At 38.0% G+C, this 27,377-nt stretch overlaps 1 protein-coding gene across 12 annotated transcripts in view; it reads left to right on the top strand.

Moving 5' to 3' along the window:
* The window catches only part of FN1 (fibronectin 1), a 69,265-nt gene that overhangs the window by 16,497 nt on the left and 25,391 nt on the right, over positions 1-27,377 (top strand). For 6 of the 12 annotated variants that reach the window (XM_004004911.6, XM_012145605.5, XM_012145586.5 and 3 more), the window contains exons 13-26: positions 4,959-5,080; positions 7,933-8,113; positions 8,580-8,756; positions 9,546-9,674; positions 9,768-9,857; positions 10,651-10,845; positions 11,582-11,854; positions 13,103-13,369; positions 18,320-18,414; positions 19,921-20,089; positions 20,791-20,877; positions 22,987-23,178; positions 24,450-24,722; positions 25,833-26,015. In XM_004004911.6, the coding sequence (XP_004004960.2) occupies positions 4,959-5,080; positions 7,933-8,113; positions 8,580-8,756; positions 9,546-9,674; positions 9,768-9,857; positions 10,651-10,845; positions 11,582-11,854; positions 13,103-13,369; positions 18,320-18,414; positions 19,921-20,089; positions 20,791-20,877; positions 22,987-23,178; positions 24,450-24,722; positions 25,833-26,015 (2,433 nt within the window). The remainder of the gene's footprint in view (positions 1-4,958; positions 5,081-7,932; positions 8,114-8,579; positions 8,757-9,545; positions 9,675-9,767; positions 9,858-10,650; positions 10,846-11,581; positions 11,855-13,102; positions 13,370-18,319; positions 18,415-19,920; positions 20,090-20,790; positions 20,878-22,986; positions 23,179-24,449; positions 24,723-25,832; positions 26,016-27,377) is intronic. The other 6 variants (XM_004004910.6, XM_004004909.6, XM_004004908.6 and 3 more) reach the window with 1 other exon arrangement.

Here is a 27,377-nt window from a genome sequence, read left to right as displayed (position 1 = left end):
TACACGGTAACATCAGTGTTTATTAACACTCTGAAGCCTAAATTGGTATCTCCTCCTTTTCCTATCTTTTTCTCATTTCACTAATCATTAATCGAATATTTTTTACTTAAATGGTTTTCCTTTTTTCTCAGTCAAGTAGGAGTAGAAGGCTGTGGAAAAGTGCCTGCATGTAAATTTGTTTCTTAACATTAGGTTAAAACACTGGCTAAATTTCATTTCTCATCTGTACCTGTAAATAGAAACCATGGAGTAACTGATGCTGGGAGTAAAGGTCAGGATTTTATGTTATGTTTCTTAACAGAAAGATTACATGGAGAAATTGCATGAAATGTATACACATTCATTCATGTGTATCATACACATGATATGTATTCATTCCGTGTTTCATCCAGGCCCTCTTTTTGTCAGAATGTTCATGTGTTTGATCTTTTGGAGTCTGGAACAAAATATCCCGGGTCCAGAGTTGAGTAACTTGGTCAGTTCTCTGCCCATGCTGTTCAAATACTCGAAAATGTTTATTGCTGGAGTTTTTTCAGGTCATGGGACATAATGCCTAGCTGGAAGTGTTATTCATTTTTTAAAAAACTGAATTTAATTTTTGCTGAATGATGAGTCAACAGTAAGATGGGTTGAATTCTGAAACTAATTTTTAGGCATTATGGACTTCCCTGGTAGCCCAGTGACTAAGATTCTGCCCTTCCACTGCAGTGGGCGTGGGTTTGATTCCTAGACAGAGAAGTTCCACATGCCTTGTGGTGTGACCAAGAAACAAAATTAATTTTTAGGCATCAGTTACTTGAGCAATTACTGAGATCAAAGTCTCTTAACTCTCTGCTGAGTTAAGGTGTGGCCTGTATTCAGAAATAGCAAGAGAGATCGTCAGAACATTGGAACCTGCCTGTGACAGAAATCAAGATTCAGTTAACTAAGTCCCTTTTTAATGTGATAAGAGATTTACTGTCATAAAGAAGAAGGTATGGAACAACTTGGCCAAAAACAGTGTTTGCCAAGACATGGGTCCAGGTTTGTACATGCTGCTAAGTAAAAACAAGTCAAGCTTCATTCATTATTTCCTCATCTGTAAAACGGGGAGAGTTTAGCTGATTACCTTTAAGTTCCGTAAACTAATAATTTATGATCCTGAAAACCATTCATATATACCCTTTCTAAACTTAGAAGAGACTCTCCTCTCCCCTGGCTTCAGAGGCTGTCTGGGCTGCTGAAGATGACTTTGCTTAACAGGTTCTCAGCACAGATTGATCTGGTTCTTAAACTGTATTTTGTGGTAGTTTTGTGTGTAGGAATCACTTAAAATAATTTTTTTTTGTTCAATAATTTTTAAAGCTCTGCAGAATTACTGTAAGTTCAGAAGGTATTTAACTGAAGCTTTTTTTTTTAACGATACAACCAAAAGATAGACATTTCTAAAAAATCTCTTACTGTCTATTTATGGTTCTTACTGGTGTGGTGGTCTTGAAAGTGATTTCCTTCTCGGTGAATTAGAGAGAACTTTTTTCGCTGTCTCTTTTAAAGTAAGCCTGTTCGCATAACAACGTGCTGGAAGCCTGTAGGTTGACACGCCAGAGATGAAATCTAAATGGGAGGGAATCCTCCTGTGTTGGATTTTTATGTGTTGACCTTGTTTCTACTCTTCATAACAGAAGAGCCCATTGAGTGTAGAGGCGATTTCAGCGGAGAGGGGATTGGCCTCAGTACACAGTGTGGGTCTTATCTGTGTATTTGGTTTACTCAATGGTTCCTGCCTGGCTTGTGGGGCTTTCAGAGTGTGGGCAGGATGACGGAACAACAGTTCACCAGTGTGTTGTCTCTGAGCCTTGCCCTGTTTGTTCCTCCTACAGAGGATTCAGTAGAGTTGTTCAAACTAACAGAAGATAAGAGGCATTTGGTTTGTCAATAAACAACCAGGAAAGCACAGATCTCAGCAAACTAAATAAACAAAAAAAGGGCTGCGTTGCAAATGCATAAATGTTTAACTTCTCCAGGGTCACCATTGCTGGAAATTATTCATTTGGGCCTTATTTCAAACTGGTTTTGAAAGTATAGACATTTTGTCATATCTCCTCATAACTATTTCATAGTTAGTATGATTATATTGAATAAGAGAGGGAGTCACGTTTTCACAATGGTGTGAGTCATTGCTCAGGTTACTTTACAAAGTTTTACCGATTAACCACTATCAAAAGGATTATCAAAATGCTAAGTCTAAATAATGTAAATGATGTCAGAATTTTCAAATTTCTTCTCTTCTAATCATATGTAGAAAAAGTGGCGTAGAGTGATAGCTGGAATTTAATTGACCTTACAAATCATGGATAGTTGTTTACTCTCTGAACAAAATTGTGCTAAATGCAAGATATCTTATTATTGTTTAGGGTAGTTCCCCTAAAGGTGAGATATGGTACAAGCCTAACATTGAAAACATAGGGTTTCAAACCAGCACTTGAAATTTTAGAGGAAACCTTATGTTCTTTTGCTCCATCACTGAGTAAAAACCTCTGAGTTGCCTGTTTCTTTTTCCTCCCCTTTTCTTTACTATCCCCCTCCTTGTGGACATAGCAGCATGATTAAGCTTAAAGGTAGGCAGTAAAGGTCACTTATGTTATTTAAAACTTAATCTTGATAAACATGTAACCATCATAATTTTTTTAAGATTTATTTATTTTTTATTGGAGGATAATTGCTTTATAGTATTGTTTCTGCCATACATCAACATGAATCAGCCATAATCATCATGATCTTTTTTTAAAATTTAAGACTATTTTTAAGCAGTTTTAGGTTCACAGTAAGATCAAAAGGAAGGTACAGAGATTTCCCATGTTGCCTCTGCTCCCACACAGCACAACATCCCCTAATATCAACATCCCCACCAGAGTGGTATATTTGTTACAATCAATGAACCTACATTGGCATTTAATCATCTGAAGTCCTAGGTTAGCTTTAGGAATGACTCTTGGTGGTGTACATTCATGGCATCATAAACTTTTTTCTCTCAAAATCATGGTTGTTAAACTAAAATACATATCAGACATCTCTTTACATGAGGAAATTATGGTAGGATTTCTTTTAAGGATCAATATTTAAATAGCCTTATACCAATAATTGTAATAGAAAAATGTGATAGTTCTATATTTACTGATTATGGGAGTACTTTAAATAATCACATCTCTAAAATTTTACCTCAATGTTTGTTTTTAAAAATGTATTTATATTCATATATATATATATAATGGTGAAGGAGTGATTCAAAGAGGGCTGTGGAATTGACTTCTGCCAGTTAATTAAAACAAACACCCTGCCATGGTCTATGAAATATGCACTTTAGAATTAAAAATTGAGAATTTTATTTATTAATTTTGGTTTTCGTACAGCTTACAAATATGTGTATTAGATGAAATTAAGATTTAAAGAATGTTTATTAGTCTTTAGCCAAACTTTGAATTATTCTTATCATGAAAGTGAGTATATTATTCTAGAACTTTTGAGTCTATCCAGATATGTAAGTTGTATATTTGTTCTGCTAGAGAAAACTTTATTTTCAAATAAAATTTAATAGTGAAGATAATAATTGTTTGAAAATCAATATATTTTCTACAACCTTATGGAAAATTTAAATCTGTTAATAATCTGCTGAACTGCTCTAGCTAACATGCAAAATTTTGCTCTGTTTAACAGAATGTCAGTTAGAAATTCTTGGAAACGTTATTACAAGGAACTTTATTTTTATTTCTAATAAGTTGAACATTGATTGACATCATAAAAAAGACAGTATTTAGTGTTCTGTTCTGCAGGCATAAATTTTCCACTTATTTAATAATTATCCTAAATAGAATCTACCCTATTAAGAAATTCATTCTACTTCTCTTGTTTTGCCTTAAAAAAAAAAAAGGGCAGAAGAACCAAAACCACACACTAAATTTGTTGATAATAGTTTTACACATTAAGATGTGGGAATATTAAATTTAGTATACACTTCAAAATGTCATTTTGTTGATAACTACTTTTGAAAAAATATAATTTTGATCTCAGCAATTTGACCAATCAATGGAATGATTTTAGAGCAAACTTCTTGAATAAAAATAAAACATTTTCCCAAACTGATGGGATCTTAGACTGAGAGGATGAAAAATAAAATTGAGTCTTTAATTATTACCTTTGTCTGTTTGTCTAAGATTCTACCCCATTTAGAAATGTGTTTGTTTTACCTCATGTCATATGGCCTTTGGAATGTTTTTTCTTGATGGTAGATTTGTCCTTGATGAAAAGCTCCACAAGCTAGAATTTCCTTCAAAGAAGTTTAGTATAAGTAAATGAAGTTTGTGTTCTGTATTACATTATTTGTGTTAGAGTGGTTCCACAGTTTTCTCACAATTCTTTGAAAATGGAGAAGAAAGCAAACTAAGTGGCATTTAAAATTTATTTTATTTGCTTATAAATAAGTTTGAGTTGCATTTTTCATGTGAAAGACAAGAATCTATCTGCTAAAAAAGGATTTGTCTCAGAGAGAACAGACCTGTGGTTGGCAAAAGGAAGAGCGTGGGGAAGGCATGGAGTGGGAGTGAAGGGTTAGCAGGCGCAAACTATCATACACGGAATACATGAGCAGCAAGATCCTACTGTTTAGCACAGGGAACTATATTCAATATCCTGTAATAAACCATATATGTGTGTGTGTGTGTATGTGTGTGTATAACTGAATCACATTGCTGTACAGCAGAAATTAACACAATATTGTTATTTGACAGTGATTAATTAAGAAAAAAAGGATTTGTCTCATTGATTTTCAATGTCAATATGTAAAAAATTAACTCCAGATAATTTTTATTGTGCTCCCATTTACTGATAAGCAAAACTGTCTTTACTGATGGCCATGTGCACTAAATTTTAAGTTGAAGTAAGGGAATGCTCAAGATCACCAACTCTCATATTGTCATTTTCAGATGCAAGTGGTCCTGTCCAAGTAATCATCACTGAGACCCCAAGTCAACCCAACTCTCACCCCATCCAGTGGAATGCACCAGAATCATCTCACATTTCCAAGTACATTCTTAGATGGAAACCTGTGAGTATCCTGCTCAGAAACCTTGGATATTGAAGCTCTTAATTAACAGATTCTGGGGACTTCCTGGTGGTCCAGTGACTAAGACTTCCTGCTCCCAATTCAGGAGACTCCTGTTCAATCCCTGGGCAGGGAACTAGATACTGCATGTCGTATCTAAGTTTCTGTGTGCCACAAGTAACAGATGTCATGTGCTGCAACTAAGACTAGGTGCAGCGAAATAAAGAAAAGTAAATAATCGAATATTTTTTTAAAAGGAGAGGGAAATGAACAGATTCTGAAAATGTGTTTCAGTTTTTGAGCCAGTAGATCACTTGGCACTGTATTTGTTTAGTGACCAAACAATATGTGGTCAATCTAATTGACATATAGACTTAGCTGTCTTTTGGTATTTAGGAGAACTTAACTCTTCATGTTAGAAACATCTTGTTTGTGAGGACTTAGAAATGATAACGCTTAAAATTATTCTTACCCAGCGCGGGAAGAGAATCTAAAGTTTGTAAAAGTCTTGCAGCTCCATCAAAGAGAAAGAAAACTACTGGCATCATTCTCCATGATTTGTAAAACAAAATAGCTAAGTTAATATCTTTCTTTTTTGGTTCACTTTTTAAGTGATTGTTTCTTCTTTTTTTTCGACCACGCCACATGGCCTGAGGGATTGTAGTTCGCCAGCAAGGCGTTGAACCCAGGCCATGACAGTGAAGACCCCAAGTCTTAACCACTAGACCTCCAGTGAATTTCCATGATCATTTCATAAAACCTTACTTTCTAATCTTTGCAGTTATTTGGATAGAAGGGAGAGATGATGAGAGAAAAGTATAGATGAAGGATAGTTAGTATATTTAATGAAAGACTTTGTGACTTCCTCCTAGTCATCTAGAAATTGAAGAAACCTCACTAAGGAGGATATTGATCTATTAAGTCTCACTAAGGAGGATATTGATCTATTAAGTTGTAGTTTCTCTTACCCTCTCAAGCCTGCCCTTATATCTCTCCAAAATGTATGACATTAATTTGAGAAACTGTTTACGCACAGGAGAAAAATGTCCATTTTAAATCACAGCTATTGGTTTCTAGGAACTAAAAAAGCAAAGCAAAATAAAACATTTGACCAACTCATGCAATCGTATTCAATCCTTTTTGAAAAATTCAAGCTGTTGAAATCATTCTTTTTCTTCTCTCACCCTTTTTTTGTTAATGACCACAGTATATGTAGTAGCCCATTTGCAGAACTTTTTGTCTATTGATGTTAGTCGATGGGATGAATATATTCCCCCTCTAACACTTTCTTGTCTCTCATTTCTCCTCACCGATTTTATTTACTTTAAACTTAAGTATCTGTGAGACCACAGTAATAAGGGATAATTGCACATAGGTATAAAATGTATATCCGGGCTTCCCAGGTGATGCTAGTGGTAAAGAACCCATCTGCCAATAAAGGAGACTTAAGAGATGTGGGTTCGATCCCTGGGTCGGGAAGATCCCCTGGAGGAGGGCATGACAACCCACTCCAGTATTCTTGTCTGAAGAATACCATGGGAATACCATGGACAGAGGAGCCTGGTGTGCTACAGTTCATAGGGTCACACAGAGTCAGACATGACTGAAGCGACTTAGCACACACATAAAATGTAAATAAGTTAGAAAGTCTCCAAAGAGTGGAGGTTATTTCTTTGACATTTTTTTAACACTTTTGGGTTTTTCTTTAATATTTATCACCTGAGCGTTTTATTCTTGAGTATTTTCTTCTAATAACAAACCAAAAAAGTTCACATTGAATGAAAGGCTTGCTATTAAATCTGAGCTAATTATAATGACTAATGTAATGTTTTTCACAAGGTGTTTAAATTTAGAGAGTACTAGAATAAATCACTTTCATTTATTTAAAAATTATAAAGGGGCTCTTAAGTATCTGAATTATTGAGGAACTCGTTGATTGGAAAATATCGTAAAATTACTGGGTATTAAAAATGTATTTTGACTTATATTAGTGTAGAATATTTATACTTAAGATGATCTCAACTTGTTTGAAGTAAGGATGTTTCTTTTTTACACATTTTATTGCCATACATTTTGTGATCCATGATATATTAATAAATACGAACAGAATGTGAAAATATAAACTGGAGACAAAGATTAAATAAACTGAGATCGCATTCTTCTGCAGTCTTACCCGAAGTTGGCTAACCACATTTGACAGAGTAGTTCATATCCAAGAATGAGTCATAAAACCAGAGCAGCATTAAGCCTCGTATGTGATGGTCCCGGGAACTGAGTCATGAAGGAATATTATGCCTTTGCTCTGTAATAAACTTGGTTTGTAACCCACTAAATAAATATAGACTATAAAGCCTTTTCCCACTTCAGAGAGGAATATATCCCAGTTCATTGTGGAAACTGAAAAATTGGGAACAGCAAAACTTGGGTTATCACCTTAGGGTGCTGTTATTAAACTGAATAGTTAATCTGGCAAAAAGGAAGGAGCCGAGGGCCTCCCTTTGTGTAATCTTGGGCATGTCACATAACTCTGTTTCTTCATCTGTAAAATCAGGATGATAATACCACTAACTTGGAGGAGGTAAGAGATAAACCTTAAATAAGAGAATGGAAGGAAAACAGCATGGAGCATGGTACATAGTAAACCGTCAGTAAATATTAGCTGTAATAACCATTATTATTAACATTAACAAATTCTGCTACAGGTTTCTATTCTGATCCCAGTTTTCCATGATATCCCCCTCAAATGGAGCATCATAGACCCCTCGTTCTTCTTTGAAGAATGCTCCACATCATCTCCCAGTGATCATCTTTGTAAAGTCTTGTGTGATTTTTTTTTTTTTCACTTAAATTTTTAGAAAAATTCTCCAAACCGCTGGAAGGAAGCTACCATTCCTGGCCACTTAAACTCCTACACCATCAAAGGCCTGAGGCCAGGTGTGGTATATGAGGGCCAGCTTATCAGCGTCCAGCACTATGGCCAAAGAGAGGTGACGCGCTTCGACTTTACCACCACCAGCACGAGCCCAGCGGTGACCAGTATGTACCCCAGCGGCCCGTCCATCTGTGCCTGCCTTTCTCAGACCTGGGCTCCCCACAGGGAGTGCTTTCCTTCTCGATTCATATTCTCCCGCGGATGAATATGGATGCCCACGTTGTATTTCTCTCGTTGCACTGGTCTTCACTGCTGCACGGGCTTTCTCTAGTTGCAGTGACCTGGGGCTGCTCTTTGGGCTTCTCATTGCGGTGGCTTCTCTTGTGGAGCATGGGTGCATGGGCTTCAGTAGTGTGGTGCGTGGGCTTAGTTGCCCTGTAACACGTGGCATCTTTAGTTCCTGGACACAGGGATCAAGCCTGTGTCCCCTGCATTGGCAGGTGGATTCTTAACCACTGGGACTAATGGGGAAGTCCGGCACCTACGTTTTTTTTTTTAATGGTATTTTCCAGATGATAGTAGTAAGTCTTATCGGTGGCTGAAGGCTCTTTGTCCTCTCTGTGACTCTAGGCAACACTGTGACGGGAGAGACCACACCCTTGACTCCTGTTGTGGCCACCTCTGAGTCGGTGACTGAAATCACAGCCAGCAGCTTTGTGGTTTCCTGGGTCTCGGCTTCGGACACTGTGTCTGGATTCCGGGTGGAGTATGAGCTGAGTGAAGAGGGAGATGAACCACAGTACCTGGGTGAGCTCGACGTGTTGATGACCAGCTGCTGGGAGACTCTGCTGGGGGTGGGACTGGGCAGGGGGGGCATCCACGCAGGTGGCCTGGGAAGTTTGGAACTAGTTGACCCTTCAGTGTGAGGACGACAAACAACTGACCCTTTTTAGAACTGAACTGGGTTTTTCCTGAACCGTGCTCACTTTCCTGGTCCCTGGTGGGAGCTGTGTTATGTGTTAGCCTGGGCACAGGTCCACATAACAATAGTGTGTTCTTCCTGGAAGTAATTGCCAGCATGGGGACTGTTAGCTTTGGGAGAGACACAGTACCCTTATTCATGCTTTTCAGATTCTCATGTTTAACAAACTTTTAAAAACTTTATTGTGGAGAAATATACACACTGAAAAGTACACAAATCATAAACATAGAACTCAGTGAATTTTTATAAAAAGAACACACCCACGTGACCAGGACCCAGTTCAAGAAAAAGAACATCCCTCCTCCCCTATCCCCCATCATTCCTCACCCATAACCACTGCTTGGACTTCCAACTACAGAGGACAGTGCTTACAAATTTGGGGGTGGTTTAAAATTATATATCCTTAGAGAAAATATTTGGGAAAAGGGGAAAAAATTATCTCATAGTGCATTGATAATTACTGACTATACATTAGTATATTTCTTTATAGTTTTCTTCCTTCATTCCCCCCACCCCCATGAATATATAGTGTTAAAACTATCCTTCTCAAAGGTTATGGAGTCATTAGAGGGATTGATATGCTCTGATAGTAACCTTTCCCTTTTATTTCAAAGATCTTCCCAGCACAGCCACTTCCGTGAACATCCCTGACCTGCTCCCTGGCCGAAAATACACTGTGAATGTTTATGAGATATCCGAGGAAGGAGAGCAGAATTTGATCCTGTCTACCTCACAGACAACAGGTATGTGTGGTGTGAAAAGACTTTTTTTTTCCCCTGTGAAACAGACTTGTAGCAGTATTTCCTGTTTTTCTCATTTCTTCCTTTCTTTGTTAGCACCTGATGCCCCTCCTGACCCTACCGTGGACCAAGTTGATGACACTTCTATTGTCGTTCGCTGGAGCAGACCCAGGGCGCCCATCACAGGTCAGCTTAGCTGCCTCTTCCTGGCTCCTATGTTAATCTTGATGCCGTAAGAGGTGAGGGAGTGGATTCTGATCTATGAGCAGGCAAATCACTTATATATCTATATTGTAATTACTGGACCAGAGTGTAGATATATGTGTGTCTGTGTGTGGTATTAATTAAGTCTTACAGCCTTACCTTCTTATGATTAACTTCCTCTTAAATATGTCTTAATTAATCTTTTTCACACAAACATGCACACACACAATCACACAGGCACAAACCTTGAAATCCAGCTCATGGATTTATTAAACCAGGCATTCCTGTGATAGAAGAGGGGTAATTCTTCTGAAAACCTCACTCTGAGACTTATTCTTAGAGGGATCTGAGGTGCCTTATTAGCTCATTAGGTGACTTAACTGTTTCGGAGGTTCTTAAAAGACACAGACAGGCTAGACAACTCAGGCTCAGAGTGGTTCCTTGATTGCTCCTATCATCTAGAGCTCAAAGAAAAAGAAATCAATTTAACATGAATAATTTCACCTCCTGGCTTCTCTAATAGACATTTATTAAGGATCTCGGTCTTCGAGGATGATATTTATTATTAAAGAGCTTTGCATGACTATTCTTATTTTATCTTTGGACTGAATAGTCCTTATAAGAAGTAGCACTATTGGATGAGTCCAAAAGAATTGCTCACTCTTCAAGAGTGATCCACCAAGATGCTAAGGGCTATTAGGAAAGGGGAATTTATGCCTTTTGAAGCCTGTGTGTCACCAGTGAGTTTTATACTGGTTTTCTCCTGAATCTGCAGGATACAGAATCGTCTACTCCCCATCCGTAGAGGGTAGTAGCACAGAGCTCAATCTTCCTGAGACTGCCAACTCTGTCACTCTCAGTGACTTGCAGCCTGGCGTTCAGTATAACATCACCATCTATGCTGTGGAAGAAAATCAAGAAAGTACTCCTGTCTTCATCCAGCAAGAAACCACTGGAGTCCCACGTTCAGGTAACCTAAAGACGCTTCCTGTGCTGTCTTATCTCTTAAGGCTTAAGAAAGTCACATCTTGAACCTCCCTTTTGCCAGAGGAACAAAACCAACCTTGGCTTGTGTTCACTCCATGAGCCTACTAGGGACAACCAGACATGTGAGATCAAAGAATAATTGTCTCTTTGGGGGGTTTATTTAGTCTCTGTCTATGGTTCCTATATAGAAGTCGTCCTGTAGATGACTCGATCCCTGAACTTATGAAATTCAGCTGAAATGTCCTCACTGTAAAGTAACTAATAAAAGCTGGCTATTTGGCTTTCCCGATTAAAAATTGACAGCATAAAGCCTTCATATTTTCCCCAAGAAACCCAAGGGGTAGTTCATCTGTTGTTCTTAAGTATTAAGAAAAGATTCATTAAAGTAAAAACCACATTTTTTTCTGTTGTCACAAGAGTTTGCTGAGGGGTTTTGGGGGGTATGTTTATTTTAACCCCCACAATAGGACTGTTCATTTGATGGAAACTCATCTGCTTACATTCACATCTTACGTAATAGTTTTAAATGTCAAATGTAAACAAGATGGCTAAACCATGAAAATATAACCCCAAAAATGTGTTCTTAGATTTAAAGAGAAAACAGCTTTGCTCTGAAGAGAAGGGCTCTATGAATTGCCTTATACACATCTGGCAAACTGGTTTTTTAAAAATAATCCTCAGCAGGAATTGCAAATGACTGCTTGGCTCTTGTCTGTTAGATAAAGTTCCCCCTCCCAGGGACCTGCAGTTTGTGGAGGTGACAGATGTGAAGATCACCATCATGTGGACACCCCCAGAGAGTCCAGTAACCGGTTACCGCGTGGATGTGATTCCCGTCAACCTGCCCGGGGAGCATGGTCAGAGGCTGCCCGTCAGCAGGAACACCTTTGCAGAAGTCACCGGGCTGTCCCCTGGGGTCACTTATCACTTCAAAGTCTTCGCCGTGAACCAGGGGAGGGAGAGCAAGCCCCTGACGGCACAGCAGGCAACCAGTAGGTTTGGGGTCCTTTATCTCCACCCTCCCTTTCCACTTGTGGTGAATGGGCAGCACTCCATTCACTCCTGGGTTCACAATTAGAAATAGGAACATACTCAGAGGACAGGAAATGTATAGCCTCCATAGAGGCTAAATGGTAATCCATTTCCCAAATACATGGGGACATGACACTAAAGGAGCAAAACTTAGCCTAATTTTCCTTGCTAATGGAGACATGGATTGAAAATTTGAGTACTATTTGTGTAACTAAATATACCTAAGTCAGACTTCAAGTATAATCTTCTAATCCTTTTATAGCAGAATTATTTATAAATAGTAATTGCTAAAACATTCAATGAGTATTAAGCATCAGGTCATATGCTCAGTTCTTTATTATTCTCATGTTTAATCCTTATTTTGAGTTAATAAGGAAGGTCTTATTATTATCCCTAGGGGATATGTGAAGAGACTGAAGCTTATAAAAAATTCTGCAACTTGTAAAGTAACAGGGCTGAGAAATGATGGAGTGGGGATTCACATAGACCTATGTCTTTTTGACTCCAAAGCCCATGCTTTGTTGTTATACTTGACTACCTCTTAAACATTTCCTCCCTCTGAAAAGTGTTTTAAATTATTGCAGGGAAATTGCCAGTTATCACACTCAAGAAGAAAACCAACAATTTATGTGATTCTTTGTGCTAGGGCAAACAGACCAGGGTCTTGCCATGAGTCTGAGCTTCTGAGTATATGTTATCATTTTTGTCTAATCTGAATCATGTGAAAGTTACTTTTATTATTCAAGCAAAGGATTAGTCATTGAATAAATGCAGAAAACGTCACTGTGCTCCACGTGGAACTTTCTTCTTACCCTCATTTTAATGGGTTTATTTCTCTTTTCTTCACCTGTTTGGCTCAGAGCAGAACAAACTATAGCTTCACAAGTCCTGGCTTTTGTTTTTAAATACCATCTCTGCCATGTTAGTGTAATTTCTGAGGGTAATGGGAAAATCATGCTGAAAAATCATAGACTTCCACAGGATCAAAGTCAGCCAAACACAGCGAGTAATTTCTCATGACTGACAAGAGTTCTGTGAAGTTCTCTGTAGCACTCAAGCTCTTCTTCATGGCTTAGTATTTCCAAGGTTTTGACCTTTGTTTCAACCTTGAGAAGAAAGAACTTAGAAAATTCAGTCAAGCTTTAGGATTTCAGTATGATAATTCTGAAGTGCAGCTATTTCTTGACGTGTTTCATCTCTCTTTCTAGAATTGGATGCTCCTACCAACCTCCAGTTTATCAATGAAACCGATACCACAGTCATAGTGACCTGGACTCCACCTCGCGCCCGGATAGTCGGGTACCGACTGACTGTGGGCCTGACCCGCGGAGGCCAGCCCAAGCAGTACAATGTGGGGCCTGCAGCCTCGCAGTACCCACTGAGGAACCTGCAGCCTGGCTCTGAGTATGCTGTAAGCCTTGTAGCCGTAAAGGGCAATCAGCAGAGCCCCAGAGTCACCGGAGTCTTCACCACTTGTAAGTCAAAATTTAAATGTCTCTTCTTGGTGATGTCTCATCTGTATTTACATTCTCTCTTCTTCATCCATTTTTTAAGAAGTTAACTTAGGGAATTTCATGGCGGTCCAGTGGTTAAGACTCTGTGCTGTCCCTTCCCAGTTCCCTGGTCGGGGAGCTAAGGTCCCACAAGCTGTGCCGTGTGGCCAAAAAAGAACAAAGTTAACTTAAAAAACTTGGTACAAGTTTTAAATAATCATTTTTAATTTGAAAAAGAGATATTTACAGTGGTCCTATTCAAAGTGTGATCCGTGGATCCACTGCTGCTCTGTGAGTTGTTTGTTACATGGACTAATGAGCTTATGCCAGAATGGATCAGGGAGCACACTGTTCAATTTAGTTAATACTTTTTTAAAGCAAAGTTTTCTTGATGAAGGAAGCAGTGGATTATATGACATATGTTACCAAGATCCTTATTTCCTCCCAAACCAGTACTTTGAGTAGCATGGTTTAAGACACCCAAGCTATGCGAAAATTGAATGCTACTGAATTAAATGAATTTACTCAATACTAGTTAAGGCAAGAAAAAAATCAGCCACTGTGTCTACATCCTGATACTTTGAGCATCGTATGACAGCCTTAAATGTGGAAGAAAAACATCTACCAGTTGAATAGAAACCAACAGAACAAGAAGCTAAGGAAGTGATGAGTGTTGACAACAGCAGATTAAAGTACTTCTGCAGAACAGGATAGCTTTCTTTTTGTTTTTAACTTTTCTTAAATCACTCTTGAAATTCCACAGAAGGAAAAATACTGACTAATTTTTGGTCATGTCTGTCTTTTGCTCAACACTTTACAGGAAGTGACCTTAAATCTCTTTCATATCTATATCACAATAGAGGACTGTATTCATGAGTTGATTTCTATTAAATGCATATTCATGAATTGATTTCTATTAATGCATCTCATTTACATTACAAAGAAATATGAGACCCATAATTTCTAGATAAGCATTAATTGCTGTTTTTAGCTCATTTTGAATTACAGAAGGACTTAACACTTAACTGTGAACTAGCTTGCAATTTCCTAAAAGCTTTCCATAAATCTTAACTCTAACTTGAAAAATAGATGTTAAAAAGCATTCAAAAAGTGAATGTAAGTTTAGTTTATAAATTACTGTGAAATTTATTTCACACAGAAAAGTGTCTATAAATTTCCTTTGTAGGAATTAATAATTTACTAAAAATTTATTTCCATTTAAATTGCATGTATAAAGCTTGGCAGTAAATGCTTTTTCCTAAGTAGCTACTAGTCATAAACAAGTAAAATCTATTTTTTATCTATAAGCTGACCTTTGAATTTTGCTATTTTATGTGACATGTTACTAAGACTCTAAAATCTATTAACATGAAATCAGTATTTTTGTATTTCTTATAAATACCTGTTTTTATAGATGACAGTCATTGCATTAGAACGGAGAGTTTAGTAGTAGTCTTTTTCTGACCACATGTTATCTTTTTTACTTTTTAACATGAAACATATTTTACATAGTTTCTTTTGTTGGATAAAATGCCAGTAAAAGAATAAGCATCTTGTTTATTTTATTGAAAAAATAGTTGATTTACAATGTTGTGTTAATGTCTGCTGAACAGCGAAATGACTCAGTTATACATATGAATATATATTCATTTTCATATTCTTTTCAATTATGATTTATCACAGGATATTGTATATAGCTTCCTGTGCTATACAGTAGGACCTATTGTATATCCATCCTATATATACTAGTTTGAACCTTTTAATCCCAAGCTCCCAATCTTTCCTCCCCCACCTCCTCTTCCTTTGGCAGCCACAAGGCTGTTCTCTGCATTTGTGAGACTTTTTTTTCTGTAGATATGTTCCTTTGTGTTGTGTTTTAGATTCCACAGGTAAGTGATATATGGTATTTGTCCTTCTTTCTGACTTCACTTAGTATGAAAATCTCTAGGTCCATCCATGCTATTTGCTACAAATGGCATTCATTCTTTTTAATGGTTGAGTAATGTTCTATCTTAATGTATGTACCACATCTTTATTCGTTCATACGTTGATGGACATTTAGGTTGCTTCTGTGTCTTGGCTATTGTAAATAGTGCTGCTGTGAATCTAGGGATGCATGTATCTTTTAGAATTATAATTTGTCTGTGTATATGTCCAGGAGTGGAATTGCTGGATCATATGGCAACTCTATTTTGAGTTCTTTTGAAAAACCTCCATACTGTTCTCCATAGTGACTGCACCAATTTACATTCCCACCAGCAGCGTAGGAGTGGGTCCCTTTTCTCCACACCCTCTCCAATGTTTTTTATTTGTAGACTTTATAATGATGGCCGTTCTGATAGGTGTGAGGTGCTATCTTATTGTAGTTTTATTTATATTTCTCTAAGAAAAAGCATTTTTAATGATACGATAATAAGTGGAATGGGTGGGGCAATTATTGGCTTTTTCAAGTACTTTTGGAGACTTTGATATACTGGACATGTTACTTTGTGTACATTTATAAAAATAAAATTTTATTTGAGTTAAGTGACAAAACTTCTTTTATTAGATAAAAGTGGTGCCTTGCACATAGTATGCTTTCAAAAAAATATTTGTTGACTAGATTGTGAAAACAGCTCAATCAAAGTTAGGTTTAACATTTTTTTCTTTGGCCACACTGTGCAGCATGCAGGATCTTAGTTCCCTGACCAGGGGTAGAATCCATGCCTGCTAACCACTGGACCACCTGGGAAGCCCCCCCACACTTTAGATTTAAATAAGCTTCTGTTAGCAGGGAGTTCTGAGGTTGTGAACATCAGCTGGACTTGCATATTTTTGGAATTGCTCTAAGTTTCTGTAGTTTTTTTACTGTTACCAAACTAAATTCCGGAATAACTTTTCTGGGTTTTATAACTTGTACTAAATTCTTAAGAGCATATGGTGGGGGTAGGAGAGCTCTTTCTGGGGGGAAACCAGCCTACTCCTTTATAAATAGGGCAAATTTTATTTTTTTTAACATCCAGGCTGTCCTTCACCTAACAAGACCTGCCAGAATCCATAGCTCATACTTACAGTCACATTCTTTGTTTGCCATCAGTTTGTGGGTTTGTGGTTTGGAGGGTTTCCCGTAATGGTGTTCCCAGGCAGACAGCATCATCTTTAACTTGGGAACCTTTTAGCTGCCTGGCTCAAGCAATAGAAAACACCCAATCATAAAGCCCAAGACAGTTGAGAATGTGTTTTTTTTTTTTTAATTGTGGCTTTCCCAGATGTTCAGTGAAAGAAACTGACCGCTCCCTGAATTGTTTCTTGTGGTCATTAAATGGTCACTCAGGGATGACCATGGCATTTTGGCAAAGTCAGTGGCAACCAAATAGTGTATGATTTCAGTGACTCTGGGAAGGCATCATGGATCACCCATCCTAATTCTCCTGCAAACATCATCAAAATAATAACATACTCATGAAACATGCCTCTAAACCAGTAGAACTTCAGTCCAGCCATTAGAGCAGTCATTACAAAGGAGCCCACACACATATTTTGTTTTTTCAGACAACAGGATTTTAAAAGTAAGTTTTTAAAAGTTGCACATGAAAATCTAGATTGGAAGACAGTTGCAGTGCTGGGCCTGAATTTTCCCATGACTGGAGCTGAGTAATAATAGAGTAGTCTTAAAGACTCTTAATATTCATTTGTCTAAGTCTGCAGGATGTCTTTGTCAAATCAGCCATTCATAAAGGCATAAAGATGCATTTACTAGGTTTTTCTTGGTGGGTACAAAAATTTGGTTGGGATGCAAAGAGGAAGAAATTATGAAGGCCATGTGCCACGGCCACATGCTTGAAAACCTGGAATTTGATTCACCTGATACAAATGCCTTGACGTCTAAGACCTTACCTTTCCCATAGCAGCCAGTTATTGAAATGCTTGTTCCCCTTATTACAAGATTTAGTTCTGCCAATTATATTTTAAAGAGTTTAAATTTATGATAAGGTCTGTAAGACTGTTGCAAATGTGTATCTCAACTTTGTATACACATACTCTTCCTTTTTTTTTAAGTATTATTTTCACTAAGAAATAAAAGTGATGTCAGGATCTAGGAGATTTGAAATCAACTTTTCTTATAATACCTAAATCCAGTGGCAGAGTGCTAAATTTCTGTAGTGTGATTATTCTGAATGAATAATTATATATTTAAAGAAAGACTATTTAGAATTTATAAGTTCATCCACGGTGGCAGATTTTGTTTAACTTTCATATGGCATCTCTTTTTGCAACCAAAAATAATTGGCCATCAGCTTGAAGGGGAAGGGAGTTTGGGGGACAATGGATGCATGTATATGTATGGCTGAGTCCCTTTGCTTTCCACCTGAAACTATCACAATATTGTTTGTTAGTTATTCCTATATGAAATAAAAAATAATAATTGGCCATCATTATGGAATGACTCAGCATAATCATCTATAATTTAGCCATTGTTCTCAAAATAATGATTAAGAAGCAGAGTGATAATCAGTTTGTGATGACCAATTTTACATTTTATATGGGATTTTATACTGATGATAGGGAAAGTTGTTGTCATCAAACTCAAATCCCAAACATAATGAAAATGCACGGATTACAGAATCCAAGGAGTTGAAGGGTCCTCTGTGGTCATCCAGCTCCTCGTTATTCAAATATGATTCATGGACCTACAGCATTGGTGTTACAGAAATGCAAACTACCCAGCCACATACGCACCTATAGAATCAGATCCTGCATTTAAGCCAGGTCTCAGATGATTTGCGTGGTACATGAAAGATTGAAAGGCACTGATCTACTCCAAATTTTCATGTATGTTACATTTTGGATCGTTAGTTGACTGAACTGAGGTACTGGATAAAAAATACTGATCTGCATTCTCTGTGATTTCGAGGTTTGAACACATGCTTTTTTTTTTATTCCATTTCACAGTGCAGCCTCTGGGCTCCATCCCACCTTACAACACAGAGGTGACTGAGACCACCATTGTGATTACATGGACACCTGCCCCAAGGATTGGCTTTAAGGTAAATTGCAGATGTTCCTAATCTCTTGTGATACAGCCCCCTGGTGCCCTCGTGTTTCTGGATCTGGCTAAAACAGGACGTTTCAAGAATTGGGTGACTTGGGTTTTGTCCTGTTTCTGTTCATACCTCACTGGCCACATTGTCAGGGCATCCCAATACTTCTGCCTCCCTGAATTGCTGGAAAGATGGATTGAGGCTGTAAAAGTGCTTTGCAAAGAAGAAAACATTAGTATGAAGCTGTTAGTTGTTATCTTATTTTCTCTATCCTTTCCCCCGGGGAATTACATTTAAAGATATATATAGGGAAACCACATTTGTTGTGTTGTTCTAAACAGGTATCATGTTCACAAAAACCAATTTAGGGAGGCCAATTAAACTCAGAATAGCTCAAAAATCACATTTTCATCTGATCAGTTTCATCCCAATTTGTTCAAAGCCCTTGGGTGAATCTCTTAATAGAAGTTAAGATTAAGCTCTTCTCTATAGAGCTGGATACTTGTTTTTTTTAAAGTAATGGTATTAGGGAAGTGAGGAATACAAATGAATGTGTTTAAAAGATTTCCTTTCTTTGGAATTTAGAGTGTGGAGAGAGAAATATTTATTATACTTGAAAATCATGACTAAATCCTAATGATTGTTTTCAAATATATACCAAAGACCGCTTCTTTTTTAAAATATGCAATAGCATATTGATAATTACACTACTTAAATACAGAGAATCTCTTTTTGAAGATTGTCAATGTATCTTTTAAATTTCCCTTATTGCCTGGAGAATCCCAGGGAAGGGTGAGCCTAGTGGGCTGCCATCTATGGGGTCGCGCAGAGTTGGACACGACTGAAGCAACTTAGCAGCAGCAACAGCAGCAGTGTCATTTGGCCTTATACTTTACTAAGGCTGCCTCCAGAGTTGAACCCTGATGACACAATATTACCTAGGTTTTTTTTAATAAAATACTAAAAGGGTTGAAAATTCTGGGCATAGTAATCTTAATTCTCCTTTTGTAACATACCAATCTTGCATTTGAAGCTGTGAATATACTTCTTCAAAAGGAGTGTTTTTGGAGTACAAAGTGTTACAGGGGCTGGTACCTAAGTTGAATGTTAGTAACTCATTAAAGGGAGAACTCGAGGATTTCTTCCAGCAAAAGGAAAATAAGAAACAAACAGACATGTAGCTGAAAGCCTTTGTGTACTTCTGGTTTGTACCAGGTTATTTATCAAGCGAAACAATATGTAATGATGTTTCTCTAGAACCTTCCATTAGAAACTACCTTAACTTAGTTTTGGAAGATACTTGCCCTAACTGGCACCCTCCCCCCAATTCTGGGGAATTTCCAGTGGAATTGTTTAATAGGGCTAAAGTAAGGTCCCAACTCATTCCCAACTAAAAGCAGAGTACAGTTCCTGAGGAGTCTACATTATGTGAAGCATAACCACAACTTCTCAGCAGTAACGCAGCTCTGGAAATATTTGTCCTTGGTGTTTATTTTGTGTTCTTTCTCCTAGCTGGGTGTACGACCAAGCCAGGGAGGAGAAGCACCACGAGAAGTGACTTCAGAGTCAGGAAGCATCGTTGTGTCTGGCCTGACTCCAGGTGTGGAATACGTTTACACCATCTCTGTCCTCAGGGATGGGCAAGAGAGAGATGCACCAATTGTGAAGAAAGTGGTGACACGTAAGAGTTCTTTGCTTCTTTTCATATTTTAAACCATTGCACTTTTTAAAGGTAACTTATAGCGGTATTGCTTTTTTACTTACGATAATGACGCGAGGGAAAGATTTCATTCCTACTTATATTATTAGCTATTCTCTAAGTCTGGAGTAGCCAGTTCAACTGATGTCATATAATTCATGACATCAGAAGTGTTCTTTCCATATCAAAAATTATCTGTGAATTGACAACACAGAAAAATATTTCAGCAGTGTTGCAAAATTTAAAATTGTAACAAAAAAAAAGTGCTTTCAGAGAATTGCTATCCATCATGGTTTTACAGTACAACTGCTTTATTTTTACTGATAATTGAAGGAAGGGAGAGAGGGAGGGAGTGGGGAGGAAGGGAGAGAAACATTCTATAGCTCAAACACTTTATGCTAGTTTTGTGTGCATGTGTGTGTGCATGCTAAGTCACTTGAGTCGTGTCCAACTCTCTGTGACCCCATGGACTATAGCCTTCCAGGCTCCTCTGTCCATGGGATTCTCCAGGCAAGAATACTGGAGTGGGTTTCCATACCCTCCTCCAGGGGATCTTCCTGACCCAGGAGATGAACCCACATCTCTTACAACAACTGCATTGGCAGGCAGGGTCTTTACTGCTAGCACCACCTGGGAAGCCCCATCCAAACGTTAACTGTTAATTAAAATTTTTTTCTGTGTAGCACTGTCCCCACCAACGAACTTGCACCTGGAGGCAAACCCTGACACTGGAGTGCTTACCGTCTCCTGGGAGAGAAGTACCACTCCTGGTAAGCCCGCAATGTATTAGAGGACAGAATTCTAAGGGTAATGAAAGGTAGAAATGACCTCACTTTTACAGAATGAAAAAACTTGGAAAAAATTAACTTATATCCATTGTCACAAATGTTACAGAACTGGGATTGAAACTTAAGTGTTCAGACTTGCTCTCACACTCAGCATCATGTATTTGGATCTTAATTGTCAGTTTTACTTATACTCAATACTGAGAAATTTGGCTAAATGGCATTCCGTGATTGTTTGATTGTTTTTTTTAAAGCTTTACATAAAGTTTTAATCTAAACTCATTCACACATATTTATACCCATGGACTGTAGCCTGCCAAGTTCCTCTGTTCATGGAATTTTCCAGGCAAGAAGAATACTGGAGTGGGTTGGCATTTCCTCCAGGAGATCTTCCCGACCCAGGGATTGAACCTGTGTCTCCTGCATTTAAGGCTGTTTCTTTACCTGCTGAGCCATCAGGGAAGCCCCATATAATCGTAATATGTGTAGAGATACCTATGACAATATTCAAGTATCATTATGGAATGGGGCAATGGCAAGGGAAATTTTAGATATTCCTGATCTTTGTCAAGTCCATGAGAAATGTTAACTAAAATATTTATCATTGGTTATATTGGGGAAATTACTATTGAAATCAGGATATTCATTATTGGGAAAATTCTAAATTAGAAACAAATGCCAGCTAATGTTGATGGCATCCATAACTATTATATGTACTTATTAGATGGCTTTGTTTTGCTTATTATTTCACTATTCTGATTTGTACTTTCATTTTTTAAAAATAGTCCTTACCTTTGCTGGGGTACACAATTGAGGCAATTATCTCTAAATCAGATCAATATGTGCTGTCACACACAATAAAGCTAGCTCAAAGTATCCTTTTTAATTCCCTCTGAAGTAAGGTGATTTTGGTGAAGTTTTCGTTACCTGTAGAAGCACCATTTAAGCCCAAACTACACCATTTCCAGTTGAATCACTCTTAAGTTGAAACTTTTAGGTTGGCGAGTTTCATGCTTGTCAGCAGCTAGATCACTAATATTTAGTCTTAATGGATGGGTTAGTCTGTCCATCTGAATGGTCATTAGCACACGTAATGACCCATTTATTTCCCATCCAGTTGGAAATCCTTGTATATACTACTTTAGTGGTCACCTTATTCCTAATTATAAAATGTACCATCATTTTCTCCCTTTTTAGTAAGTTTGACTTAAACGTACTTTCTCACTTTACTCTCAGTCTGTCCCTGTGACTCTCTGGCCATTGCTATTTTAATTCGAATGTCTCTCTCCTCCCCGCAACCCTCTCACTGCCCCACTTCGATGATTTCTGAAGTCTTCAGCAGTTAATACACTATTTTTTTAAATTTGGCCATGCCATGCAGCATATGGGATTTTAATTCCCTGACCAGGTATCAAACCCAAGGCCCCTACATTGAAAGCGTACAGTCTTAACCACTGAACCACCAGGGAAATCCCAACATACTTTTCCTCGAATAAAGAGTCACTTTTGTTTTTCACTTTTTCTCCTTTCCTTATTGTTGAATAGTATTAGTCAACTCAGTCATGTCTGACTCTTTGCAACCTCATAGACTGTAGCCTGCCAGGCTCCTCTGTCCATGGAATTCTCCAGGCAAGAATACTGGAGTGGGTAGCCATTCCCTTCTCCAGGGGATCTTCCCCACCTGTAAATCCCCTAGGTTCAGACCTTATTTTAATAAATGAGGAGAACCTATTTTGGGGAGTATGCCTAAGGGTGAGAGCCAGTTCTGTGTTAAGCAGGTATAATAGAATATCCTTCAGCTGTCCTGCAAATGATCCACTAAGTAAAATCAGGTACATATGGTAGGAGGAACATGGAATTTAAGACGGAAGAGCCTTTGGTAATCATTTTCCCTTTCTAAGATTTTCTTTAAACTGAGGATATTAGTATCTTCTGCAAAGGGTTGTTGTAAGCACTGAATGACAGTAGGTGGAGTCTTCAGCACGTAAATATTGAATCCTTTCCCTGTTCCCCTTCGAGGGTGCATCAGTCTAGTAATTGGCTCTGGGTGGCAAAGGTTCTGGGCAGTAACTTTCTCCTTTCTGTTTTCTGCAGACATTACTGGCTACAGAATCACCACCACCCCCACAAACGGCCAGCAGGGATACTCTCTTGAGGAAGTGGTCCATGCTGATCAGAGTTCCTGCACCTTTGAAAACCTGAGTCCGGGCCTGGAGTACAATGTCAGTGTTTACACTGTCAAAGATGACAAGGAAAGTGTCCCTATCTCTGATACCATCATCCCAGGTAATGGAAAAATCAGCTGTTATCTTCAGAGAGGCAGTTCCAATAAGAGTGGGGATTAACCTCTTCATCCCCAGATGATTGAGTGTGTCAAAATATGTTTGGGATTTAATTCTGACCTCCCAACCACACTCTCTAGAACCATGACGTCAAAGCCACTGTTTGGACAAATGCTTGCTGTTAACCCTGCTTGACTGTCTGTGCTTCACTGGGATGCTCTTTGTCGCAATGGTATGCAGTGGAGTGGCAACCATGGCATTAACTCTGTACTGTCCGCTCACGTGGAAATATTACTAAAACGATGTCATATGTCTGTATTCAGTACCAACAGGCAAAAAGTAATATGGTAAATGCATCCCATCTGTACGTTTTTGCCTGATCTTACAGTCTCTATATGTGAGCACTGAAATAGCTCTTGGTTGACACACACGTTCAGTTCTTCATCTTGCTATTTCAAATCCCTCTTTTTTTTTAATTGAAAAAAAAAAAAGGAAAAAGAAAGGCCGCACTTTTAGGGTGTACTTTCTTGTGGATTGAATGACAACATTGAAGAGACCTGCCTTGGGATAGGTCTATTGTTCGTCCAAAATTGAATCATGACAGAATGAAAGTGTTGGACAGATTGTGTTCTTTGCACGATTTGGTAGAATGCTTTTACTAATACTAATTAAATAACTTTGATTATGAAATGAACAAAATGTTAACAGTGGCCTTGGACTCAGGCCTGTCTTTCACCTGAATGTGCTTTTGAATGGCACATTTTATACCATATATTCATAATGCCGTAGCATTATGGCCCTGATGTTGTCATGAGTTTTTCTATGGGAAAACAAAGAAGAACTCATCAGTCAATTTTTTTGACCTTTTTCATGCAAGCTTTATTCTCCTACTAAAAAGTTTTAGATTATTTTTAAGACTTTGCTGTTACTTACTATAGATATTATATCTAGGTTCTAAGAATGGTTTTGATATCCCAAACAGGACTGTAATCTTTAGAACCTGAGAGGTTCAGACTTTACTGTTTTGGGGATTTTCAAAAAAGAAACAAACCAAAATCTCTAAAGGAATATTGTAGCCTGTTTTATTCTCCCAGAGAAGCAAACTATTCGTGGTGCTTAAAAGTCTTTTCAGATAATTTGGAACAGATTGCATATTACCATCATTGCTTTAACACTATCAGTTTTACCACTAGTAACCTGATGTACACTGCTTTATTTTTTCCTCTTTTTTGCCTCTGTTTTCCTTTTGCCCTCCTTTGCTTTGTAACTCAATAGAGGTGCCCCAACTCACTGACCTAAGCTTTGTTGATATAACTGATTCAAGCATCGGCCTGAGGTGGACCCCGCTAAACTCTTCCACCATTATTGGGTACCGCATCACAGTAGTTGCGGCAGGAGAAGGTATCCCTATTTTTGAAGATTTTGTGGACTCCTCAGTAGGATACTACACAGTCACAGGGCTGGAGCCCGGCATTGACTATGACATCAGCGTTATCACTCTCATTAATGGCGGAGAGAGTGCCCCTACTACACTGACACAACAAACGGGTGAATGTTGAAAACTTCTGTGTTTAAGACATGGATGGTGTTGCATGCTGTCCCCAGTCACTCTGGTTAAATGTGGATGTTTCAAGGGAAAACCCAGCAATTTCCCAAAGATTACGAGAGGGTAAGGAGTGGAAGGCATATGCTTCACTGATTGGATGAAGACATATGCAGTAGTCTTAAGTACATTTTCACTGAAGCCATGAATATGAATTTGTATAAAGCTAGAGAAATACAGATATCTGATCTATCAAATAAAAAATACCAATGGTTCATTGAATTTGCAGACCTGGAATTTTTTTTTTTTAAATCTAACATTTATACCAAACTGTATCAAGAGCACCAGTTAATAAGAAGAAATGTACTTCCAAAATGTACCATTAGACTCTTCCTTCTACTGTTTCATAAACTCTACCATCTTTTTTGTGAGTGTCTAAAAACTAATTGAAATTTAGGTTAGAGTGGAAGGAGGGTTTTTTGGTGGTAAGAGAAAAAGAGACTTTGGTACATTCTAGGTTTTATTGCCATGATAAGGTGAAGAAACTCCTCTTTAACCACAGACTGGGGACCAGCATGCAACATTATAAAGGTTCTCTGCCCTGCATGGTAAGAAACATGCTGAGAACCCATTTGCATGAACCCTTCTCACTTGTAAGTAGAATTCACTGATGGAGCTGTAGCTGTGGCGTAGCTGTAGCCACTCCTGTCAGGGGGACATTTAGGACCTCCTGTCTTGTTGTTTGTGTGCATGTGTTCCTTTGGAAAGTATCGCTATGTTTCTCTTTGCTGTGTGGCAACTTAAGCCTCTTCAGCCTGGGATCAAATAATCATCAGTGGTATTAATCATGTACCTTGATTTTATGTATTTGAAAGTGGATTAAAATTTTTCTTTAAAATATATGGATGGCAGAAAGGTTAAAGGGGCCTAACAGTACTGGGTGTAGTGTTTTATTTTTAACAATAGTTCACTATGACTTAGATTAGATGAGACTATTTGCATGATAACTCGTTTCCTTTATGCATGAAATACTGGTTTTTACCTTTCCAGCTATCCTTGTTAAGCTTTATTTTTTAAGTGACATTAACTGAGTCTTCCTTCTTACTTGAAACCAGCTGTGCCTCCTCCCACTGATCTGCGATTTACCAATGTTGGTCCCGACACAATGCGTGTCACCTGGGCTCCACCTTCATCCATTGAACTGACCAACCTTCTGGTACGCTACTCGCCTGTGAAAAATGAGGAGGATGTTGCCGAGCTGTCAATTTCTCCTTCAGACAACGCAGTGGTCTTAACAAGTAAGCATTCAAGTGTATTTGTTCAATAAATACTAGGCTAGCACATAAGGAAAAGAATTTTGTGTTCTTGGGTAGGGGCAACAGAGATTAAGAAAGACAGAAACAACAGAACTACAAACTAGATTCCAAATCTAATGCACAGCTCTGTAATTTTAAAAGATGTTATATTTGTTGTTATTTTAACATATCTTTGATATCTACAACTTTTTAAAAATCAGTGGAAAAACACCAACTGTGAAGTTCAAAGACTTCAAACACGTTCTGTTTCCAAATAAGCACATTAAAAACAAATGTGTGCCAAGAGACGTTGCATGACTAAATCTCAGTGTTTAGCAAGAGGAAAAAAATGAGGATTGAAGCTGGTATCATGGCATCTGTTTTATTCTCATATAAGTGTCAGCAGGTAATCTGTTTGGTATTTGAAACTTAGAAACAGTGACTGGTCACTCAGGATAGATCAGGATTTTATTTTGAAGACAGAGCCAGAAGTTTAATTTGTACTTCAAAAAGAATCTGTTAGCAGGATTTCTCTGAAGGCGGAGGACTTTTGAAAATAAGTGACACTAAAATAAACAGCCACAGTTTATGGAAATCGTTTCTTTCTAATTCCTACCCTTTTGAAATTGATATTTTTTATTAAAGAAAATAAAAGGAGACTACTACATGTTGCTTTTCACATAAATATTGCTTCTCATTATTTTTGCTGTAATAGTAAAATACACATATAAGAACAGCAAACATTTTTACATAAGGGAAAACTAGCTCACACTTAGGTACACTACCTAATGATGGTCTGAAGACATCTTCCATCTTTCAGATGTATTTTAGAGAATGAAATACAAAGAAAAAGCAACTCAGCATGACCATAGTCCTGGTTTCTCATTTTGTGGCTGAGGGTGAGAAATCTTTATGTCTGCCTTTCAGTGGGACTATGATTCTGTTCTGGAGCATTCTGGAATCAGTAGTTACAGCATTACCCACTACACAAGGCTCTGCTTCAGGACCACTGTCTGCCCTACATTAGCCACAGACCTGTCATGTGTTCGAATGTTCTAAGGTCTTATTCTAGATCCAATTCTAGATCTCAAGGTAGCCATTTTCCCCCAGAGAAGCCATTAATTATCCTGATTATACAGTTGAAGCCACTGAGGTCTCCAGTGGCTAAGTCCATTGCCCCTGGCCAAGCAGGAAGGAGGAAACAGGAGTCCAAACATCCTGTTCCCTAGTCTCGTGATTTTATAAAACTTTCAGTGGCCCCTGCAGAAGGGGAGATGGTGTAGTGGGAAAAGGGTCTTGGGAATAGGAATTCAAAGGTTAGAAACCTTACTCTGTATCTTTTTCATACCTCAGAATGAAAGGAGA

The sequence above is a fragment of the Ovis aries genome, chromosome 2, assembly GCF_016772045.2.
Source record: "Ovis aries strain OAR_USU_Benz2616 breed Rambouillet chromosome 2, ARS-UI_Ramb_v3.0, whole genome shotgun sequence".
In the NCBI taxonomy this organism is placed as follows: Eukaryota; Metazoa; Chordata; class Mammalia; order Artiodactyla; family Bovidae; genus Ovis; species Ovis aries.
The sequence above is the reverse complement of the archived record's forward strand: the minus strand, read 5'-3'. Positions and strand labels throughout refer to the sequence as shown.